The 23,023-nt window shown below is 33.4% G+C and overlaps 1 protein-coding gene and 1 pseudogene across 5 annotated transcripts in view; one reads left to right on the top strand and one right to left on the bottom strand.

Moving 5' to 3' along the window:
* LIN54 (lin-54 DREAM MuvB core complex component) overlaps positions 1–23,023 on the bottom strand; it is a 58,452-nt gene that overhangs the window by 5,541 nt on the left and 29,888 nt on the right. For all 5 annotated transcript variants that reach the window (XM_016156203.2, XM_016156206.2, XM_016156204.2 and 2 more), the window contains exons 5-11: positions 10,024–10,240; positions 5,402–5,475; positions 5,057–5,254; positions 3,927–4,018; positions 3,042–3,113; positions 2,191–2,293; positions 1,895–2,032 (exon numbers count right to left, since the gene is read on the bottom strand). In XM_016156203.2, coding sequence (XP_016011689.1) covers positions 1,895–2,032; positions 2,191–2,293; positions 3,042–3,113; positions 3,927–4,018; positions 5,057–5,254; positions 5,402–5,475; positions 10,024–10,240 — 894 coding nt within the window. The remainder of the gene's footprint in view (positions 1–1,894; positions 2,033–2,190; positions 2,294–3,041; positions 3,114–3,926; positions 4,019–5,056; positions 5,255–5,401; positions 5,476–10,023; positions 10,241–23,023) is intronic.
* On the top strand, positions 10,958–11,074 carry LOC118608950 (annotated as a pseudogene).

The following is a 23,023-nucleotide window of genomic DNA, read 5'->3' as shown; positions in this document are numbered from 1 at the left end:
ATTATAGCTCCTTTTAAGATTTACCAATCCGATTGGGAGAAAGACCTACAGTGAGATGTCACTGTTCTTTAATTTACACTTTCCAGATTTCTAGTAAGTCTGAGTTTATTTTGTTGGGTGCATTTTCTTCAGCAAATTCGTGTCAATTTAAATAATTTCTCTCTACAGCATGTAGCAAGATAAAGTGATCATATTATGAACACATTTTACCTAATAAATTCTGTTTACCAATGGAAAAAAAATGGAGATACATTTTGAGTTAACAGTGTTATGATGAGCCAGTCTGGAACTCCTTAACTAAAGCAACACTTAATAAGTATCTAATGATGAAGGGATAAAAATCCCTGGGGTGGGTGGGTAGGGGAATCACATTATCAATAATTAAAATTTGGATTAAATTTTTTAGAAAGGTACTAATAATGCCTAATGGTAACTCATGAGAGAAATTAAAATGACAAGGCATCTATTTGGCTTTACTAATTCAACTTTTGTGGCCAAAAAAAGGGAGTGGAGAGGTCACAAAAAATGGCACAACCATTTAAATGTGGACAATCATTCAATCAGCAAGCCCTGTGTGAAAGGAACATGAATGTGTTATCCAATAGAGACAACTGGACCAAAAAAAGCCAATTCAATTAAAAAGATCAACAATTCAACACAAACTGTCAGAGAACACAGCAGCTAATTCATAGTCAGCCAATTAGCCACTGTTAGTCATAGTTAGCATATTCCAAGTTTTCTATTTCTTGATTTCTTATAACAATAAATTATTAGACGCTGTATATGTCCTGAATGTCAAGAATTTTATTATAATAGGGTATCTTTCTTTTAGCATATTTCAACTAGTCTACTGCCTTTTCTACTTTTGTTGATTCACAGATCTGTTCACCAGTTCAATTAAATTATTAGTTCACATATGTTTGAATTTCAGATGCCTAGTATTATTCAATACCATATACATGAGTTTGCCCTTTTGACCCAGCTTTACATTAATTTCCATTTTCTCTCTTTTTGTGGACTTGGTTTTATAGCTTACGTTTTTAAATATTTGTGACAATTTTTATATGATATGGCTTATGAACAGAAGCTACCTGTTTCATCGGGTATTTAAACAAAAGAGTCAATCTTTTCTAACACTGGATAGAAAACAGACTTGTTGGACTCAGATATTTAAGAGAATTTCAAAAATAATCTTGATTATATGCAATTTTCACTCCTACTGCCTTTAGGACTAATAAGATGTTACTTTACTATACTTCTTGAGAGGAGTAGTTGACCTTAGCAACACATAAATTAAGAATTCATTACACAGGGAATTCAGTACACATTTTGTACGGGAGGGGCCACTGAACTGCAGGTACATGCTCCTGGAGCAGAGTAAACCTTAACAGAGTGTGTAATTGCGGTGGTATTACCAAGGACAAAGCCAGCCTTCTGCCAAAACTAAAAATAAAGTCTCCTTCTGAATATAAAATTTGAAAGAATGAAAATACACCAGATGAGAAGAGCCAACTGTAGAAATGACTCGACCCCAAAGATTGTCAGTAGAGTTTCAGGCACACCAAGAAACCAATCACAGTAACCTAGGGTTAATCTTGGGCATAACTAAATTGTTATATTTAAGCTTTGAAATAAAAATAACAAACTATATAATACTTTGTCTGAAGTAAGACAGAGTTGATTTACATGGCATCAATTAAAGCAGTTTCAACTATATTCTCCAGAAAAGATGCCAGAAGGTCTTCCTCGAACTAGGGCCCTTGGGCTACCTATGCATATTTTCAAACTGCTAAAGCAAAGCAATCTCCCATTTTCAATTAAATTTTTATAGTATACCCTTTCTAAAGTTATTTTCAAAAGTTGGTTAGATTATTTCCCCCAACCAGCATCTCACCTCATAGCATTCACAGTAGTTTTTAAGACATCCTGATCGTTTGCAATTACATCCTTTGCTGTGACGTCGGTCTGATTCTCCCTCTTTTCCTTTCCCTATCTTAGGCTTAAACGCTTCTGGATTTCTGTCAAGGCATGCCTATCAAAACAGATCAAATGATAAAAGTGAAGTTAAATCACAGGAGATTAAATTTAAATACTGCAAAGGGAATTAATTTTCTTTGTAAAACAAAGAGTTCTACAAAAAACAGGTGAAACTGGAAATTTTTATCAGTTAAATGAAATAAAAATAATCACCTTTATTGCTTTTTGCCTTTCATTTTCATGTTCCAAATTATTATAACAATTAGTACAATTGCAGTTGTTGCAAAATTCACCATTTGCAAAGCAGTCACAATACCTGGAATATAAAAATCGGTGTAAATCATATAAAAAAGACATTGTTAAAACAAACTAGAAATTATCTGGTGTAACAGCATTATATATGCAGTAAAGTATTTTAGAAATGTACTTAGGCCCACCTAGTTAGAGGTGACAGCATCTACTGATTGTCAATCATGTCACACTCAAAATTAATGTCACTGGCTGGCTCCTTAGAATTTTGGTTTAGATACTTAGTTTCAGTAGTAATAGCTGTCAACACAAGAGCTATGTAATTTTATGTGCCCTCAAAGTAAGTTTTTTCAAAATCATGAAAAAGGAAAGATATAGGCTATATTCTATTAGTGGAACCTGCTCTCTTGAACCACAATCATGCTTCTTTGAATGCCAAACTCCCATAAGACCAATGCTTTTCATCTGTTTCATGTCAATTCTCTTAGTTGAGTACTAGTAAGCAAATTAATCATTCAGCAATTTTGAAAACTCGTACCACCTCATTCAGGAGACCATAAATAAGATCAAATTTATTATTATTAAGGACAGACTATGTTGCCTCCTGCTGCTATGTCCCAGTGCCTCTTCTATAGTAAAAGCTCTAAATTTCTTTCTGAAAGAGTATTTTCATACTGTCATATGTTCTCAAACATGCACATTTGTATGTTTAGTTAAATTAGACTTATATAACTGGTCTCCTCAGAATTTTTCGTTGATTCTATTTTAAAAAGCATTTCAGATATATCAAATGAAACAATAGCAAAAAGACTTACAGTTTCAAACACAGGGATTTTGTACAATTACAGGGCTTTCTGGGCCGGCTGGCTGACTCTGATGGGATTATGCTATACAGACACACAAATAAAATATACATTTTAATCAATTAAAAGTAACTATTTAAAATTAGTCTACAATTTTTAAATTCCTAAAATAAAGCTTTAACAAATGTATCCATCTCTAATAAAAGTTTGCTATGTTGTTCCATTTACATTAAGTTCAAAAACAAGTTGTAACATGAAAAGGCAGAGAGCCAAGAGACAAATTAAAAAAAAAAAAAAAAGGAAATTATTAATGGTTTCTACAGAACATTCCATAAAAAATATTCTTCCTTCTGAGAGAACCAAAATTGAAATCTCCTCAAAACATTTTGGATTCAACTGTAAAAGGAAGTGAGTAGAAAAGGTATGTGGGGCATGGGGCTGCGTTTTGGGAAGTGAGGAGGGGTAGACTGGTCCCATGCAATTAACAAAGCACTGCCTCTTAACCAATACTGCAAAGGTCGCAACTGACAGATTAAAAAACAGGCAAAAAAAGCAAAGACCTAACATAGCAATTTAAAAACTAAGTAAAAAAAAAAAGACAAAATAAAAACTAATGTCATTTAAAAAGTATATTTGTGGTGGGAGAAGAGGAGAGGAAAGACAGAATAATAAAACAAGTGGCAAAATTGGTGAATCCAAGTGAAAGATATTTGGGAGTTCTTTCATCTATCTTGTAACTTTTCTGTTTAAAGTATTTAAAAATAAAAAGTACCATAAAGGATTGCTCACGTGGCTTTGAAGGGGAAAAAATGAAATACACGTATTTGAAACATGTATGTTTGATGCTGTATTTTACCTGATCTAACAATTTAACTTACATATTTTCAAAATACTCACCCATTGAATGGAAGCCTTGCCTGAGTCTGGATACCTGGAGTTCCAGTAAAGTTAGAGTTGCTTGCTATAGACACATACGAAGACTGCTGTAGCTACAAGTAAAGAAAGGTAATTTTAGACCATATTTACAAAAACGGACAAAACTCTGGGATATAATGATCAGTAAAAAACACAAATTCATCTACTAAAATGGGAGAAACAGAATGGAGAATTTCATACGAACATACTACCACATGGAACTTTTCTAATGGCACAAATATGAGACATTTTTTCATAGAAGAGTATGTTATCAGAATTAGGAAATTCTAGATGAATGCCCTGAAAGTACTGTAATAATGTATATTGCCTAGAAAAATGCAATGTGTCTACCTGTGAATAAAACAGGTACTATACTGATCATTCATCACATGGCAAGTTATAGAGAATCAGAAGTTACACACATAATTAAGTTTCCACTTTATACTGAAAAGAGATGCTTATGATAAAAATACCGAACATTAATTTTTTCATCAGCAGCCACATTAACATACTCCAAAGTACATTTCATTAAAGTACAGATAGGTTTCTGCTTTTCTCTTATAATTTGAGATCACTCAAATAGCTTATAACATGGTGGTAATTTGCTTCTTACGTGAAAAAGGGAACTTCTATCTTCTTCCTAGAAGCAACGGTCCTAACCCAAGCCAGACAACTGGATAATCTGTGGCTTTCATCTAAAGATGACCAGATGAAAGAGTCTGGACAGATCACTCAAAATACATCACCTGGAAATGCATCTCACAGTCTATTTTCCAAGAACAAGTCAATGGCATCACATTCAGAGGTGACAGAGAACTTTATTAGAGTCACAGTCCTTTCTAAATTCATTTGGACTCTGTTGATTTTAACTTCAACTTATTTTTTCACCAAACTGCCCTCAGCTCCAAATTATCTGACTTGTATTTTTGGCTTGTGCTATATATTTCTCAATGCTAAAGATAGATAAAAATAATCTCAGTTTTCATTAACATTTCAAGATTGTGGAAACACTGAGTTAGATGAGTTTGAGTAATTTCAGAATGTGATAGCTCTAGATATCTTAGACCCAGTTATCTTTTTGGAAATGCAATGACTTTATTTTTGCCTCATACCTGAGTAACGTACTGAGCTGGAAGCACTGCATAACCCACATTTCCTGTCCCTGGGGCTGGGGCCAGCACAGTGCCTGGTGGCAGGTTAGTGAGGTTTGGCTGGATCTGTGGCAGTGGGGTAGCAGGCATGATGAGCCGTTGCTGTGGCTGGCTAGTAGTAACTATTTGTGAAGTTGGGTTGATTGGTTTTGGAACAACCTAAAAAGAAAGTACATTCAATAATTACAAAAATAAATTTTACAGTTTCTCAGTTCAGTACACATCTCTAGTTCTTAAATCTTACTTTTCAATTTTAAAAGTAAATTGTTTGGGAGAAACTGAGGAAAGAAATTATCTGATACTCACTTGTTTGACAGTCTGTGCTGGGACAAGTGGAACTGACATCCGCACTGGAGTGGTATTAACGACCACAGGCTTTGCTTTTTAAAAAAAGGGGGAGAAGGACAATTTACTTACAGAAAATAGTATTTAAACATTTAAGATACTTAGTTCTCTCAAGATATCCTCATGAAAGAGCTTAAAAAATCCCATGTGTTCCTATTTGGAACAATCTTTAATTAGGATAGTTACCTTTCAAAATTCGTTAACCTATCTAACAGATAGGTGTAGTCTACCCACATTATGAGGGAATGCTTGTGTTTTAAGAAATTCTACTAAAAACACTTCAATTTGTATTCAGATGACATATATCCATTACCAAATCCGGTCTGGTAAAATGTTGCATAAGTAAAAAAAAAAAAAAAAAAAAAAAATTGCCATCCAGCATCCAGGAGCTCGGGTGAAAATGCTCTTCTACACAATTTCCAATTGTTTTGTTTCTATTTAAATGAGAGAAAAATATCATTCTTGTATAACTCACTATTTACAGAGTACCAACTAAAAGGCAACAAGGCAAAGGCTAATAATACGGGCTCTTAAATCATCAGACCTCGGGGTTCAAATCCCAATTCTGCTGCTTTCAAACTAAATTCTCTTTGCCTGTATCCCCATCTGCAAGATGGGGATAGTAACCCCCATTAAAGGGTATCAGAATTAAATATGTTAATTCATAAAAATTTATTAGAACAGTGCCAAACAAATATTAAGTGCTCAATAAACATTAGTTATAACAAAACAAAACAAATAAAACAAAATCCTACCATTTGCAACAACATAGATGGACCTAGAGGTTATTATGCTGAGTGAAATAAGTCAGACGGAGAAAGATAAATACCATAGGAAGGCAAAAATAGAAAAAAATAGAAAAAAATAATGTGTTGCCATTATTGTTATTGTTATGCTTATTACAAGTACTACTATATAAAATGACACTGTGGACAGTGTTCCAAGGAAACTACAGTACTAAACACACGCTCAAAGAGTTTGTATTTAAGTAGAACAGATTAGACAAGTCTCCAAGTAAAACAAATACTGTAAAAAAAAAAATGAAAAAAAGAAAAAAAAACCGGAGAAAATGCTGTGGGAGTTCGAAGGAGACAGAATATACATGTGATTGGTAGAGGATGGGGAGCACGGAAAGAATGCATTGAAGACACAGTGTCTGAGATGGGTCCTGATCAGTGGGGGCACACAGGATGCAGGAGCACATTCCGCGCAGAGGCAGAAGCATGAAAAGTGGAGGCTTGATGCTGGGAAAGAGTAAAATATTTCACAAAATGTTAGTGAACAGAGCAGTTTGGTTGGAATCTAGGGTTAAAGTACACAAGCACAGACAAAAAGGCAGATTGAGACCGTTGTGTTGAATGTTATGGTAGAAATCTATCTTTTTAATTCAGTAAGCCATGAGATGAAGATTCTAAGGTATAGAAATATCATTAGAACAGCAGAAAAAGAAAACTATTTGGCAGCAGTGTGTAAAACGGAATGGAACTAACAGCACTGGGAATGGAAAGGAAAGAGCAGTTATAAGAGATACAGTAGAAGCGAAAGGAACATGAATTATCAACCTTTTGGATGGCAACAATTTTAAGTATGAGAGGGAAGAAAATTTAAGCCATTGAGCAACTTTCAAGTGACTGGAAAAATGACAGCCATTAAAGCTAAAATTTCAAGAATAAGCTGATTTTAAGGGTGGATAAAATGTGACATAAAGAAGTGCTATGATGAAATTCAGGAGTTTCGTATTAGACCTATTATGTTTGGACCAAACGAAATACAAAATTTAATACTACCTCCACTTCCACAGTCTAAAAAAGGGGATATAGGAAGCTAGAAAGGACATCCCTTGGGGTTTTATTTATGCAAATGGTCTAGAGCCTGGTCTGAAAGAGAGAAGTTGAGATAATGAGATCTAAACTGCTCTGAACTATGAAAGAAAAACAGACTTCCTTGGATAGGAAGGCTGGGAGGTTTGATGACTGAAGACCAAAAAGTTGAGAGTCCTGGAAGAACATTAGAGTACCTGACCCAAGAGCGAGCAGGCCTGCAGCAAGGTAAGTAGGGAGAAGGGGAAGGCAAGAGACCTCCAGAAAGTGTGTGATTAGTGGTGAGGATTGCATATCTCTGAATATACTAAAAACCACTAAATGGTATGTTTAACAAAGGTGAATGTGGCTGTAGATATGAATTCTATCTCAAAAATATGGTATAAAAAAGAGTATATAACCATGAATTACAAAAGCAGTGATATCTGCTACCTGATTTCAAAACTGTTTCCTGTTCTGTTTGAGTCTTCTCAGTTACTTTATCTTTAGTAAAGTTATAATAACAATTGTAGACTGGTCTTAGCAATACCATAAGGAATTAAAAGGTGAATTAAACGGAATTAAAAGCCTGAATTCATACTTGGGACACAGAAGAGTGGACTCCCTACACCATTTGTTCCTTGTAGAGGAGATCCTGGTCATCATTCCATGAACACATAGAGCAGTGATTCTGAAGTGAGTGCAACTAGAAGGATGTAAGAACTTCCTAGGAGTCTGTAAAATAACGGGGAAGGAGTGTGTGGTCTGCCCTCAGACTCCAATCACTCCTATGTGATAATAAAAAAAGGGATCCCATGTGTTTGCTTGCCTGCTTGTGCTTGTGTGTGCAAGTATCTGTGAACACACACAGAGCCAGAAAATTTGGGAATTCTAGTTTATGTTAGCTTGGTATCAACATGCTGAGTTTTAACTGACACCTTGGGAATGATGAAAATATAAGATAAGTGGTCAGAAAACAGAACACTAAATTGCCTAGGAAAGAGGGCTCATATTGATGTTACACAATAAATGAGTTTGTACTTCTTCTCAACTTTTAGGCAGTCCCATATTACTACTACTGCAGTTTTCATAGAAGCTGGCACGAGGTTTTATTTTTTAGTCTTTAACTAGAATTCTAAACGATCCTTTTAGAACAGCCCCTTCCAATTACAGAAACCAAACCTGAAAGTTTTTGAGACTTAATTTCTAAAACTGATTTCCTCCCTCACCAAGATGGTAGGAGATTATATTCTAAAGAGGTAAACCAAGAACTCTATGGGTATTCCTGCAGTGCGCCTGCCATCCAGCCAATAGTTAACAGCATGGAACCACTGAATACTAGTTTTCATATGGCTTTGATGAGAAAATACGCAAAATGAGCCCAATTTCCTTTGGTACAGTAAATGGCTCAAAGGAAATTAAGCCCTTAGAAAGACATATTATACATTTAATGAACTAAAGCAACTATTTAGTGTATCTCTAATAAAAATGATAAACTCATTATTCCTGTGAAATAATATATGTTATATATACCCAGATATTTTATGGGACAGTAGAGAAAGCCAAAACATGTGAGAGGATTTACAGGAAAATGGATGGGTAGTAAGTGTATGTGAGTGGGTGGGAAGAGAATACATGTATAGAAGAGGAGCCAGTGAGATAGGAGAAAAGAGAGAAAGTTCAAAATGGAAAGCAAAAAACAAAAGAGGGAATGGGAAGTGGTGGCGGGGGAGGAGATGAGGGATTTCCAGGAGGCAAAGAGAATAGAGAGGTAGAGAGAGACAGAAAGACAGACATGAAGTTGGAAAAGAAGGCACCAGTAAATACACTAAAATTATGAAATGTTCAACCCATCCCTCCACTCTTCCTGGATCTTCAGCTCCCCCTTCTATTTACACCAAAGGTTTATTCTTGATAATGAGTCCTCTATTTTCTCTCATCAGTAATTTTAAAAAGTTTTTTTCCTCTACAGTTTTCCTTAAATGAACTAGCTATCAGCAATAGTAAGAATAAACAAATGCTCTTTAATTCTTCTATTTACATCCAGGAAACAATAAATCATTCACAATTGCCATCAACTGCTTTTTGATATTTGAATATACAGCAGTCTTTCAAGGAAAAAAAATAACGCCCTAAACTATAAATTGTCCTGATCTTTTCATACTATTTGATTTTTTAACAAGTAGATAAATATGAAGAAAGGTTGTGTGTGTGTGTGTGTGTGTGTATGTGTGTGTATGTACCAAGTGGTAGGAAAGGTTAAACACGAACAGAAAATGGAAGGACTATAAACAGGAATATCCTCCAGGAAAAATACAACTGAGCAAAATAACAGAACATTTTAATGGCTTTTTATTAACAATTACAGTTTAAAATAAGTAAAGAATGAAAGAGACATAAATTCTTATCATTTATACCTTGCCTACTGGTCATTTCAACTGACCCAAACCCTATCAAGCATCTTCATAATTTAGAAAATAGGATAATTTGGTTCCATCTAAATTTATCCTACTAGCATCAATAATAGGTTTTAAAACAGTAATAAAATGGCTACCCACATGTTGATGAATAATTATGCTTATCTGGTAGTATAGCACACTGTGTACCAACTTCTACAAGAATGAAATACTATAGCTATACACAACTATTTTATTTCATGGCTTTCTGTAACAGCTGCTGATTCAAACTCTCAGCTGAAATGCTATAATCAGGATTTCAGCAAGGACCAGTGTTCTTGAATAATGTTCAAAGCATAATTACTATTTTTAAAAAATGGTTACTAACCTTGCTGTAGAGGCTGAGTGTTTGTACTGGGATTCTGACTGGCTGGCTGAGCTGAGCTACTGGCTGTTGTGGCAGTAACAAGTCGGACATAATGAAACTTGCTTCCAGGCACTTGGATCTGTTGGACGTTGGGAGCAGTTGCCAGCGGAATAATTGTCTTAAATTGTGATGTGCTCACGCCTCCAACAGTGATGGTCTGCACAGCTGATTTCACTGCCTATTAAACAATACAATGAGGCTCTCATTAAAGTGGTATTTAAGTTTCCTACACCTTTTAACTTAAAACAATCACTCAAGTAAAAATGTCTGCTCTTGTATTTCATCAAAAGCTGTTGAAAGAAACAACCTGTTTAAAGAGAAATCAATAGTAACAAATACAGGAATGAAACCACAGTTAGAGTTCTAGCTTCCATCTCTAGTAGTTAAATTCCTTGAAAGTCTGGGTCAGATGAATTGCTATGAAGAAATTATTACTTGAATTACAAGAACTTATACAGTTTTTGTTAATATCAGGTAAAAAGTATAAGAAAAGGATTATTTTAAAACTCCCAGAATTAAGCCTCATACAAAAAAAGGATTTATTGGCTTTATTACTACCCACCAAATTAACTGACAAATTTCCCCAAGTTCTAAAGGATGAAGAAAGCCAAAAGAAAAGCCCATATTATATCCTCAGTAAATCTAGTCAATTCTGAAAGGCTCAGAATACTCCACAGATACAAATAAGCCCACTAACATTTGGGTAGAAGACCAAATTCAGTCGAGAATTATACCAATTTTGACTCTCTAGGGAAACTAATTTTGGGTGATTCAGATCTGAGTCAATACAATCATTTTTAATCATGTTCTTTAGTCCTACAAAAAACAGTGTGACTTCGTAAAAAGCTAAATGAAACGTCAGAGGCAGAACACACAAGTCTTTTAAGTTTTTCCAGTCTATGGCCATGCCACCCTGAACAAGCCTGATCCCGTCTGATCTCAGAATAAGCAGGGTCGGGCCTGGTTGGTATTTAGATGGGAGACCATCTAGCAAGACCAGGTGCTGTAGGTGTAAAAAATAAGGGATTGTAAAATGACAAGGTCCATGTAATCTGTGAGGTTAACCAAGGATTGCTTCACCTGAAAAAGTTCCTTCAGTTGATGTTTAATTAATGTACAACAGACTGTCAGACAAAGCAAAGGTCCAGAGAAGATTCTCTAACTAGTTATATAGTATCACTTTATAAAAATTTACATCTCCACCTATTCTTTAAAAAGTTCTCATGATAAAAGACAACTGACATGATGGAGATCTATATTCATTATGAATCATAATTTATGAAAGAATAATTCCGAAGAATTTAAACATTTTCATAAAAGCCCAGAAAAGAGAGAGAGAGAGAGAGAAAGAGAAGGCTGTCATTTAGTTTGGAAACTCTACAGGTAAGAGTCAAGATTACTTCAACATAAAATAATTCACATGTTGTCATTAGGCAGAGGCACCACAAAGCAAATTTTAAATAAAGATAAGAGATAACAACCAAAAGAGTCAGTGAGTTAAATGAAAATATAAAGCTTAAGGGATAAAATGTGTACATATGGAAGCTATGAAAAATCAAGCAACCTATGAGACAAATATGTACAATGGTACAAGAGGCATAGTCCCTGCTATATCAGCTCAAATAGAAAAAAAAAAAGACTATCTTAAGAAACAAGGTACCTCAAACATAATAGTTAAATGTATTAAGTACTTAATATGTATACAAGACAGTGCTTTAAAAAACGCTAAGTAAAATTATCTGATTTAAATCTAGCAAGTACATCATGAGCTAGATGGAGCATGGCATAAGTACGGCGGGGGGGGGGGGCGGGGGGCTAGTTTAATTAAGTTTGCACAGTACTGTATCCCTTTTTCCCACCTCTTTATTTTCAATTTCTTTATATCCTAAATTTCAAGCTATAACTCTCACAAGCTGTACATAGATTTTTTTTAAAAAATCAGATTTGACTATATGTTTAATCAGCATGTGTCCGTTTACATCTAACATAGTTAATTAAATGTTTGAATTTAAATCTACCATTGTACTTTTTTCCTATTTGAATCACATATCCCCTTCTTTTTCACCTTTCTTGCCTTCTTTTAGGTTAAATATTTTGTTATTTCATTTCCCCCCTGTACTAGCTTGTTATTTATACATTATGTTTCTGTTCTTTTAGTGATTACCCCAGAGATTACAACATAGGAATTAGTACTTTACACATCACCCAGACAATGAAAGAACCAGATAACACTAACACCATTTAATCTTGCCCCATCTTTGTGCTACTGTTTGTTTTAATTTTACATATATTTAAACTCCACAAAACATTCATTTGTTTATCCCACAAATTTACCCTTTCTGTTATTTGTATATCTATGCTATTCCTTTTGGGATCATTTTTTTCTGCCTGAAGAATTTACTTTAGAATTTCCTTAAGTGTAGTGCAGGTCTGCTGATGAGAAACTCTTCACTTTCATTCTCAAAAAATAGCTAATCTTTTATCTGTATCTTATTTGCTGATAAACTCCGATTAAATTCTTAACCGGTTTAAATTTTCAGTTTGAAAATATTTATCTGATTCCTTTTCATAGTTTCTACTTCTCTGCTGAAATTCTTCATCTTGTTAAATAAAGTTCTGAATATTTTAAAAGTCTGATGTATTTTAAAAGTCAGAGTCTGATAACTCCATTACCTATATACCTTGGTTTTGAACAATTTGATCTGGTTGCCTGGTATGCCTAATAATTTTTAACTAAATGCCAGACATTATTTATGAAAAATTAAAAAGATAATTTGAAACACTAAATATTATATTCCTCCAGAGAGAATTCACTTTGGCTTCTGGCTGGCAGTTAAGACTAAGATTATCCTACACCAATCACAAATTGAGCTGATTTGAAGCTGAGCTTCAACCTTTGAAAGGCATCTATTTCTGGTTAAACCTTTTCTGGTATCATACTTCAATGGGCCCACCTAGAGCTTGGGTTTTTACAAGGTCCTCCTCCTTGTTGGGGCCTGAACCCAAATTTTTATACACAAGACCTATAAGGCTGACATATCACCTCAGCTCCTCATCCTTTCTATGGCCACTTTTTGCTTACCTTCTCAGTCTCAGCCATAACTTACAAGTCAAAAAATCCCCTAGGGGGAAGTGTCACAATGAACATCAGGTGGACTTTCTTAGGCTTCCCTTTACTTTAGGATGGTGGCCTCTGACATCCTGGTTCCCTTGGTTGGACTCCAATGCCTTCAAACAGATTTCTAAAGTATATTTTGTGCTGCTTTTTAGTTCTTGGTGGGATGGGTCTGCAACAAGTTAATTCTATATACACAAAAATAGAAAATCCAGTTTCTGGGTTTTAATCTAGGTGACAACATTTTGTATTTGTGGAACCTTGTGCGACTAACTAAACTTCTCTGTGCTTAAAAGTTTCCTCATCTGAAAATGTGAAAATGGTACCTTTCTCAACGGACCATTATAACAATTAAATGAGTTAAATTATACAAAGTACAAATAACTCATCACATATTACAATGTCCATAAATGTGAATTACTACTTGTGTCATCATCATTATGCCCATTTAGATGGAGAAACTGAAACTCAAGAGAGCTAACTTAACATTCCCCAAGGTCACACAGCTAAAAAGTAGCAGAGCCAGAATGAGAACCAGATCCAACTCCAAAGCCCATTCTCTTAATTAAGAGAATTAATACGTAATTAATACTACAATTATATATTTCAGATTAGTTTCTTTATCATTTTTCATTATAATTCCTCCTGCTATAGAAGCTTACTGAATAGTTATAAATGATAGAATAAAAGTAAATAGCATCTAAGAATTGTTAAGAACTGAAGTTGCACATCTGTCTCTAGGAAACATGAAAGTATTTTTAATTAATTAGTGTACTGAATGGAAGTATAAATAACATTTTAAAAACTATTTAAAAGTAATTTTAGACCCACAAGAAGTTGCAAAACTAACAGAGTTCCCATGCATGCTTCTTCCTCCAACAGAGTAACATCTTACATAACCATAACACATCAACACCAGGAAACTGACATTTGGTAGAATACTATTAACTGAACTACAAAACAGACCTTATTCAAATTTCACCAGTTTTATATGCACTTTTTAAAAATGTACATTACATATGTAAAGATTCTTCTAACTAATATCACCATCAAGATACAAAATTCTTTGATCACTGCAAAGAAATTGGCACTACCCTATATAACCACTCTCCTCCCAACCCTAACCCTTAGCTACCACCAATTAAACTGAATTTTTTTAACACATAAAATACTAAGTAACCTAAAAGTTACTGCTTTTGCCAAAGGCAAAAGCATTCAAATGTTTAACTGCTTGGATAATTCACAAATTGGTCCCTTCCCTAGAGTACACTGGCCTGAGAAAGCCCATGTGGTGCCTCTCTGAACATACCACGTGACCAGAAAAACAGTTCATGTGCATCCAATAAAAATCTTCAGTTATCACCATTTCCTGATCAACATCCTTGATAGCTTCAAAAAAAGCAACTATCTTAATTTAAATTCAAAATAGCTACATTTAACATTTATTAGTGGCTGCCCTCAAAATCATAAACTCGATTTTTTAAATTTGTACTAGCCATTTCTATTTACAGGTTAATATCATAATTACGTATTTTAGATAAGTTTCTTTGATCATTATTTTCCAATAAGCAATTGCCAAAAGTCACTGCTTAATTGAAGGTTTACTTAAGAAAAGAAAAGAAAAGAAAAGAAAAGAAAAGAAAAGAAAAGAAAAGAAAAGAAAAGAAAAGAATGAAACACTCTATTTTGTTCTGCAAATGAGAATTCTTATTTTACTTGAAGTTGGAAATAGCTGGCTGGTTCAAATGATACACAAAAACACTAAATTTGTGTTTAAAACCCATATATGTCTGGGTTTTTTTTCCTTTTACACAATTTGCAATTCGGTTCTGTTTGTAAACACAGCTTAAAAATCATTGTTCAGACATACAGGCTTTGGTTCCAGTCTGTCTCAGTCTTTCTCTGGCAAGAAATCTAATGCTTCTTTATACCTCTGTTTATTTGTACAGGGGGTAAAATTACCACTAAATGAAATTCATACAGTGCTTTAAGACACCTGCACAAATTATGCTGTTTCAAACATATATTATGATGGCATTTGTTTAATCTACTACAAAATCAGAGCAGTTTCTTTAATGCTGGTTTAGTGGTGTTTACTATAGTGTGTTTATTTCACTAAACATCAGCTCTTCAAGATTAAAATACATGAAATGGCGTATGTTTGTCAAATTACCGTATGAAAGCCTAAGGTAAACACAGCTAAATAAAGGCCTTTGCTGTGGGACTGCTCAGAGCCTTTAATATGCTAATAAACACTGTAAATTTCCTATGTAATATGGTATACAGTGTTTCCCAAACTTATTTATAAATAACAATAGCATTCTGGGAGGAACTTTTTAAAAAAAAATATGTATGTAATAGATTGATGCCAAGAGAAGGGCAGATAGTAATGATGTCAAGACATCCTACATGAAACAGCTTTTCACCTAAGTTATAATAAAGAATGGTAAAACAGATACAATTAATCTTAAACAACCTGAACCATAAAAGTCATATTTGTAAAATCTCTTAAAGTAGCAATTCATATTCATTTCTACATGAAATATGACTTAAGACTCAGTTTTGAATCTAGGTAACAGGTAGATAATTTTGGCATAACTTTATAAGAGGAAAGAGCTTTTTTTTTTAAATTGAAATATAACTGACATGTAACACTGTATTTTAGTTTTAGGTTTATAATATAATGATTTGATATGTGAATATATTGAGAATTGAGTACTACAATAAGTTTAGTAAATATCCATCATTGCATACAATTAAGTTATTTTCTTATGAGAACTTTAAAAAAATCTACTGGCTTAGCAACTTTCAACTATATTCTTAACTACAGTGACCAGGCTATACATTACATCCCCAGAATTTGTTTATCTTACAGCTAAAAGTCTGTTCCTCTGATCACCTTCATACCCTCTGCCTCTGGCAACCACCAGTTTGTTCGCTGTAGGGTTCCTTTTTTTTCCTTTTGATTCCACATGTGAGATCACCCAGTATTTGTCTTTCTCTGTATGACTTATTGCACTTAGCATAATGCCCTCTCAAGGTCCATCCATGTTGTCATAAGTAGCAGGATCTCATTCTTTTCTATGGTTTAATAATATAGTGTGTGTGTGTGTACACATACACACCACATTTTCTTATTCATCTATTGATGGAGACTTAGGTTGTTTACATGTCTTGGCTACTGTAAATAATGCTGCAATGAACATGGAGGTGCAGATATCTTTTCGAGATGGTAATTTAGTTTCCTTTGGGTAAAAACCCAGAATGGAATTGTTGGACTATATGGTAGTTCTTTTAGTTTTTCAGAGAACCTCAACACTGTTTTCTATAGTGGCTGCACCAATTTACAGTCCCACCAACAGTGCACCAGGGTTTCCTTTTCTCCACATTCTCTCCAACACTTATTTCTTTTCCTTTTGATAACAGTCATTCTAACAGGTGTGAGGTGATAGCTCATTGTGGTTTTGAGTTGCATTTCCCTGATAAAATACCTTTTACTGTGCCTGTTGTATATTTGTATGTCTTCTCTTGAAAAATAATATTAGGCTCCTCCGCTCATTTTTTAATTGCTTGTTTTAAAAAACTCTGTTGTATGAGTTCTTTATATATTTTGGATACTAACCTCTTATCAGACATATGATTTGCAAATATTTTCTCCCATTCCATGGGTTGTCTTTTCATTTTGTTGATGATTTCCTTTGTCGTAAGATGCTTTAGTTAATGTGGTCCCACTTGTTTATTTTTGCTTTTGGTACCCTATCCAAAAAAATCATTGCCAAAACCAATATCAAGGCGCTTACCTCCTATATTTTCTTGTATAAGTTTTATGGTTTCAGATCTTATGTTTGAATCTTTAACCCATTGACTTGATTTTTGTGTATGGTGTAAGATAGTAGTCCACTTTCATTACTTTGTATGTGGCTGTCCAGTTTTCCCATCATTTATTGAAGAGACTATCCTTTCCCCATTGTATACTATTGGCTCCTTTGTCATAAATTAATTTACCATATATCCATGGGTTTATATTTGGGCTCTCCATTCTGTTCCATTGATCTAGTCATCTGTGTTTACGCCAGTATTATACTATTTTGATTACTATAGCCTGTAATATAGTTTGAAATTAGGAGTTTGTAGGGTTCCATATTAACATGCTTTTAAAAATTTTGTGACAGAATATTTACAAAGCTAACATCATGGGAAAACTACGTTTACATTATCGTAATTCCCAAGTTTTAGGTTATAAAGATAAAACTACCAAGAAACAAATTTGCAAGCTTTAAAATGCTTCTAAGCTAAAAGAGATAAATGAGAAAATGAAGAGATAAATATATTATATGACTAATGACAGAGTCAAATCTTGAGATGGATACCAGAACTTTCAGCAGCACTGATTTACTGAATGGTAAAATATTATTAACTAGGTGTAAGGCATTCATTTGTTAGGGTTATTAACTCAACTTATATTTTATTCACAGTTATGAATTGTAGTGGTGAGAACAAGTAATTTAAATGTGGTGTATTAGAAGCATTCAAGGAAATAGTCAAATAATCTTATCAGGCAAAAACAGACAATCTGCTTTATAAGGCATCAGCCTTATAAAAATCAGAAACCAGCCACATTAAGGATTTAAACATATTACTAAGAATAGGGTAAATAAATAGTATGGGATTGGTCTAAAGATCAAAGGAATAATAAAAGAAACCATGTATGGAAAGTTAATGATGAAAGCTGGCTTTTCTAAGCAATAGAGAATAATGAGCTAGCTATTCAATAAATTCTATGGATTAACCATTTGGTCTGAAGAAAAAAAGCTGGATGACTATCACCTTTTCCTTGTAACGAATTCCAAACAGATCAAAGATTTAACCTAAAATATATAATCAATGCTGGCATAAGGCCAGATATATATACCAATGGACTAGGATAGAGTCCAGAAATAAACCTGAACATATATGGTCAAATGATTTTCAATATCTGTGCCAAGACCATTCAATATAAAAAAGATTGCCTTTTTAACAAATGGTGTTGGGAAAACTGGATATCTACATGCAAAAGAATGAAGGTGGACCCTTTCTCAACATCATGTACAAAAATTAACTCAAAAAGGATCACGACCTAAATGTAAGACTTAAAACTAGAAAATTCTTAGAACACATACAGTGAAGTTTCAGGACATTGGATTTGGCAATGATTTTGTGGATATGACACCAAGGGCACAGGCGATAAAAGAAAAAAATTGAATTGGATTTCATGAAAATTTAAAAATGTTGTGCTTCAAAAGATACTGTCAGAGTAAAAGAGTAACTCACAGAATGGGAGAAAATATTTGCAAATTATATGTCTGATGAGAGATTAAGATCTAAAATATATAGAGAACTTCTAGAACCCAAACGAATCAATTAAAAAAACGGGCAAATGACTTGAATAGACATTTCTCCAGAACAGATATACAATGGTAAATAAACACATGAAGAGATACTCAAACATCACTAATCATTAGGAAAATGCAAATCAAAACTACCATGAAATACCACCTCATATCCATTAGGACGGCTACTATCAAGAAACAGTGTTGGTGAGGATATGGAGACATTGGAACTTTTGTACATTGTTGGTGGGAATGTAAAATGATACAGTCATTTGTGGGGGGAAAAATGAATGGTGGTTTCTCAAAATTAAACATGGCATTATCATATGATTCAGAAATTCTACTTCTGGGTATACACTCGAAATGAGAACTGAAAGCAGAGTCTTCTAGAGATATTTGTACATCTATGTTCACAGCATCATAATTCACAAGCTAAAAGTGGGAAAGCAACCCAAGTGTTCATAGACAGATGAATACATACAATTATTCAGCCTTAAAAAAGGAAGGAAATTCTGACATATGCCACACCACTGGTGACCCTGAAGACATCATGCGATGTGAAATAAGCTAGTAACAAGAGGATAAATATTATATGATTCCACTTGTATGAGGTACTTAGGGTAGCCAATTTCAGAGACGGAAAGTAGAATGGTGATTGCCAAGACTGGAAGAAGCAAAGAATGGGGAGGTGTTATGTGATAATGGGTATGTAGTTTCCATTTTCCAAGTTGAAAAGAGCTCTGGAGATGAATGATGAAGATGACTGCACAACAATAGGAAAACACTTCATATCATTGAACTGCATACTTAAAAATGGTTAAGACAGTAAATTCTATATTGTCTGTATTTTACCACAATAAAAGAAATAGATTTCCACCTTATAAAATGGGTTATAACAATCAGTCAGGATAAAAATGATATAGGAGCTATTATTAGTTTAACCATTTCATAAAATTTAAAAATAAAAATAAATCTATCTGTTCTTATACTTAACTTATAATAAAACTTACATGTAAAATATATAATATAAAAACAAATAACGATTTTTTAAAAAATGAATATATCGCTTAAAACATTGGAGTAAGAAAAACTTGTCTAAGCATAACTTAAAAACTCAAAATTTATACAAGAAGATGCTAATATTTTGGCTATTTTAATGTATGAAATTTCTGCAAGAAAAAAAGACAAAGCTAACTGAGGAAAATGTGTGTACCCATTTTAATAACAAAGGATTAATTACCTTAATATGCTGTGGCATTTTTATAGCTCACAAGGAAAAAAAGACAAACCACCTAATGGGCATCAGAGTTCACAGAAGAAGAGTCCAGAAGACACAAACACATGAATAATTTTTTGAAATATAAATCTATGTGAGATCTTTTAATCAGTTAAACTGGCAAAGACTAAAAATGGCTAATTGAACAGAAGAGCACAGAAACAGACCCACACAAATATGGTCAACTGATTTTGACAGAAGAGCAAAAGGCAATTCAATGAAGTATAGTTTTTTTGACAAATGGAAGCAAAACAATAGGACATCCACACAAGCAAAAAAAATCAATCTCAACATGGAATCTTAATACCTTTCCACATATGGATCATGGACCTAAAACTATAAATCAAAACTATAAAACTCCTAGAAGCTAACACAGGGGAATATTTAGGTTACCTTAGATTGGTTGATGATTTTTTTATATACAATACCAAAAGCACAATCCATGAAAAAAAATTTGGTAAGTCAGACTTCATGAGAATTAAAAATTTTTGCTCTCAAAAGACACTGTTAAGAGAATAAAAAGACAGGCCATAGACAGGGAGAAAACATCTGCAAAATATATGGTAAGGTCTAAAGATACAGGAGCTTCTAGGTTCCATTCCAGAATTGCTTGAAACTAAATAGTGCCGCAGGGGTGCAACCAACAAAATTCAGGGAATGAAAAACAGGCTATAAACAACAATTTTTTTTTTCCTAAAAAAAGACGAAAGAAAAAAAAAAGATGAAGAAATTAAGAGAAATATAAATAATTCACAAACTTGTCTAAATCCCAAATTCGAACAGTATAAAATAAAGATGACTGGAGAAATGTGAATTAAGTAGGTATTTAATGGCATTAATTCAAAGTGAGAGGAGGATTATAGATGAAAATAAGGAAAATAATCCTAAGGTTTGACAAAGGGTACATGGGATTAATTATATTAACTTTTTAACATATTTTTAATTTCTCTAGAAGTTTTTAATAATATGGCTATAGCATCCCACAGATATTCAATCAGCATAATTATAAAAGTATAAAACAAAACCAATATAATAACACAGGAAACAGAATAAATTCTGTCATTTATTCCTTCTGCTCCTTTATCCTGAAAATGAGCACTGGTATGAGGAACTATATAAAAAATAACAATTCAGGCAACAGAACCAATTGCCTGAACTCACCTCAACTCTAACTCATTAATCTTACAACAATCTATACCAAAGTTTATCAAGAAAACAAGATTCTCTTCACTTCAAATTGTGTTAATAACCACCATGACCACCCCCAACCCAAACACGTAAGAGCTTCCTAGCAAAAGCAAAAGTTATCACCTTCTGAAACTTGTCCTAAAACTGTCAACTTTCTGCTATCATCACTTATCTTATACATATGCAAAACAAATTCAAAATCAGCTTCATGATTTATCTTTGCCTGCTTTGAATCCATATAGACACTACCTAATTTTTTTGTAAACTCCACTTTCATATTTTTATTATATCTCTTGTTGCCTCAGAAACATTCCATAAATCTCCACTTAATGATAAAATTAAGCCTAAATTTGCTTTGTTTAGAAAATTATCATAATCTAACCCTATATTTATATGGTCCCTACTCCCTCCAAAGCATTACTGATTCCAATCAGAATAGCCATCTTTCTGTCCCATGTTTTATCTATTTCACTTTTAGTCCTTCACTTTTGTGGCTGACATTCACTTTAATTCATACCCGCACAAAACCTTAGTTTAAGGATGCTTTCTTTCTCTAATCATCCCAACTGTGGATGAATCCACTTATATAGGATCTTGTGTTAGCACATGTCTTTTCTTCGTTTCGCAATTTTATATGTTTATATAATAATCTCATTCATTTCTGTCACACTCCCTCCCATACCTCCAGACTTTAGGTTCCACTTCTCATTTTTTGCTCTCTACTATTTCCCCAAAGAGCAGAGCCCCTAATATAGCAGGCATTCATAAGGACCTGCTGATCGGTGAATAAAGAAATATCAGGATTTACCTTTCTCTTTTCTCTTTAATTTCATATCAGTCTATACCACACAATTCAGCACCTATTTCATTATTCATTATTGTCTTACTTGCATTTGATTTTGTCTGCCCAACCACTGTAATAAGCATTTCTGTAGTTCCCATGGCCTTAGCATTTTATTTTATTTATTATAGTAAATACCGATAGCCACTGATGAACACAGTATGGATAGCGTCTCTATTACAGGAAACCTTCATTATTGTTCAGGCTCCCAGTTTCTAACTAATGACAATTACCTGTGCTAACATAGCACTATTATGCTATATACAGACAATTATGCTGTAGACTGCTTGCTGCTAATAATCAAAATGCATATTCTCTTCTGCTTCCTCAGCATATAGCCAGATTACCTTTCCTAGCTTCCCTTGTAGTAAGGTAAGGCTATATGACAGAGTTTTAGCTACTGAAGTGAAAGAATGTAATACATACACTTCTATGTCTGGCCCATAAAACCTCCCACATGTGCTTTTTCATGTATTTTCTCTTTCAGGTGCCTGGAATGGAGATAACCTTCAGGGTGACTGATAACATCACTCAGTTTATTATAATTTGTAGTTTGTTATAAATAATAGCATTTTAAAATAAAATTGTGACATCACTTTTTAAAATGTATTCTGTGGGCTCAAATCGACATAGTGATTTGATACTCCGTAGTCTTATATTTTGAAGTATACAAATAAACCATTCCCTGGTATTCAGAAATATACATTATTCCTTTTCATCTGTGAATTTATATTTTAATTCCCAATCCTCTAAAATTTTTATTTTAATGTAACATTAATGCCTTAAATTCTTTTACCATAATTCTCTGAAAGAAAAAGATGTTTATAAATTGAAATTTTAAAAATGTTATTCTCTATTACCCTTATATAAAGCTTTAAGTTTAAATAATTTCATAGGACTGAGTTAATAATACAATTATTATATATACTTAAAGCAACATATTACAAATTATTATTATTACAACATAAAAGGATTTTATTGGAATGCATATCCCAATAAGATGAGCTCATTTTTAAGATTATTTCCTGTATTCATAGATGAATATTACATATTGCTAGAATAAGAGTTCAGCACCAACACTCTTCCCATTTTTTATATATATAAATGCTAAAAAACATTATTTTTACAAATATATATTAACAAAAGGATATTAATTATAATATACATTAATA

The sequence above is a fragment of the Rousettus aegyptiacus genome, unplaced genomic scaffold (genome assembly GCF_014176215.1).
Source record: "Rousettus aegyptiacus isolate mRouAeg1 unplaced genomic scaffold, mRouAeg1.p scaffold_m13_p_10, whole genome shotgun sequence".
In the NCBI taxonomy this organism is placed as follows: Eukaryota; Metazoa; Chordata; class Mammalia; order Chiroptera; family Pteropodidae; genus Rousettus; species Rousettus aegyptiacus.
Note: the sequence above shows the minus strand (reverse complement) of the source record. Positions and strands in the feature narration are given on the sequence as shown.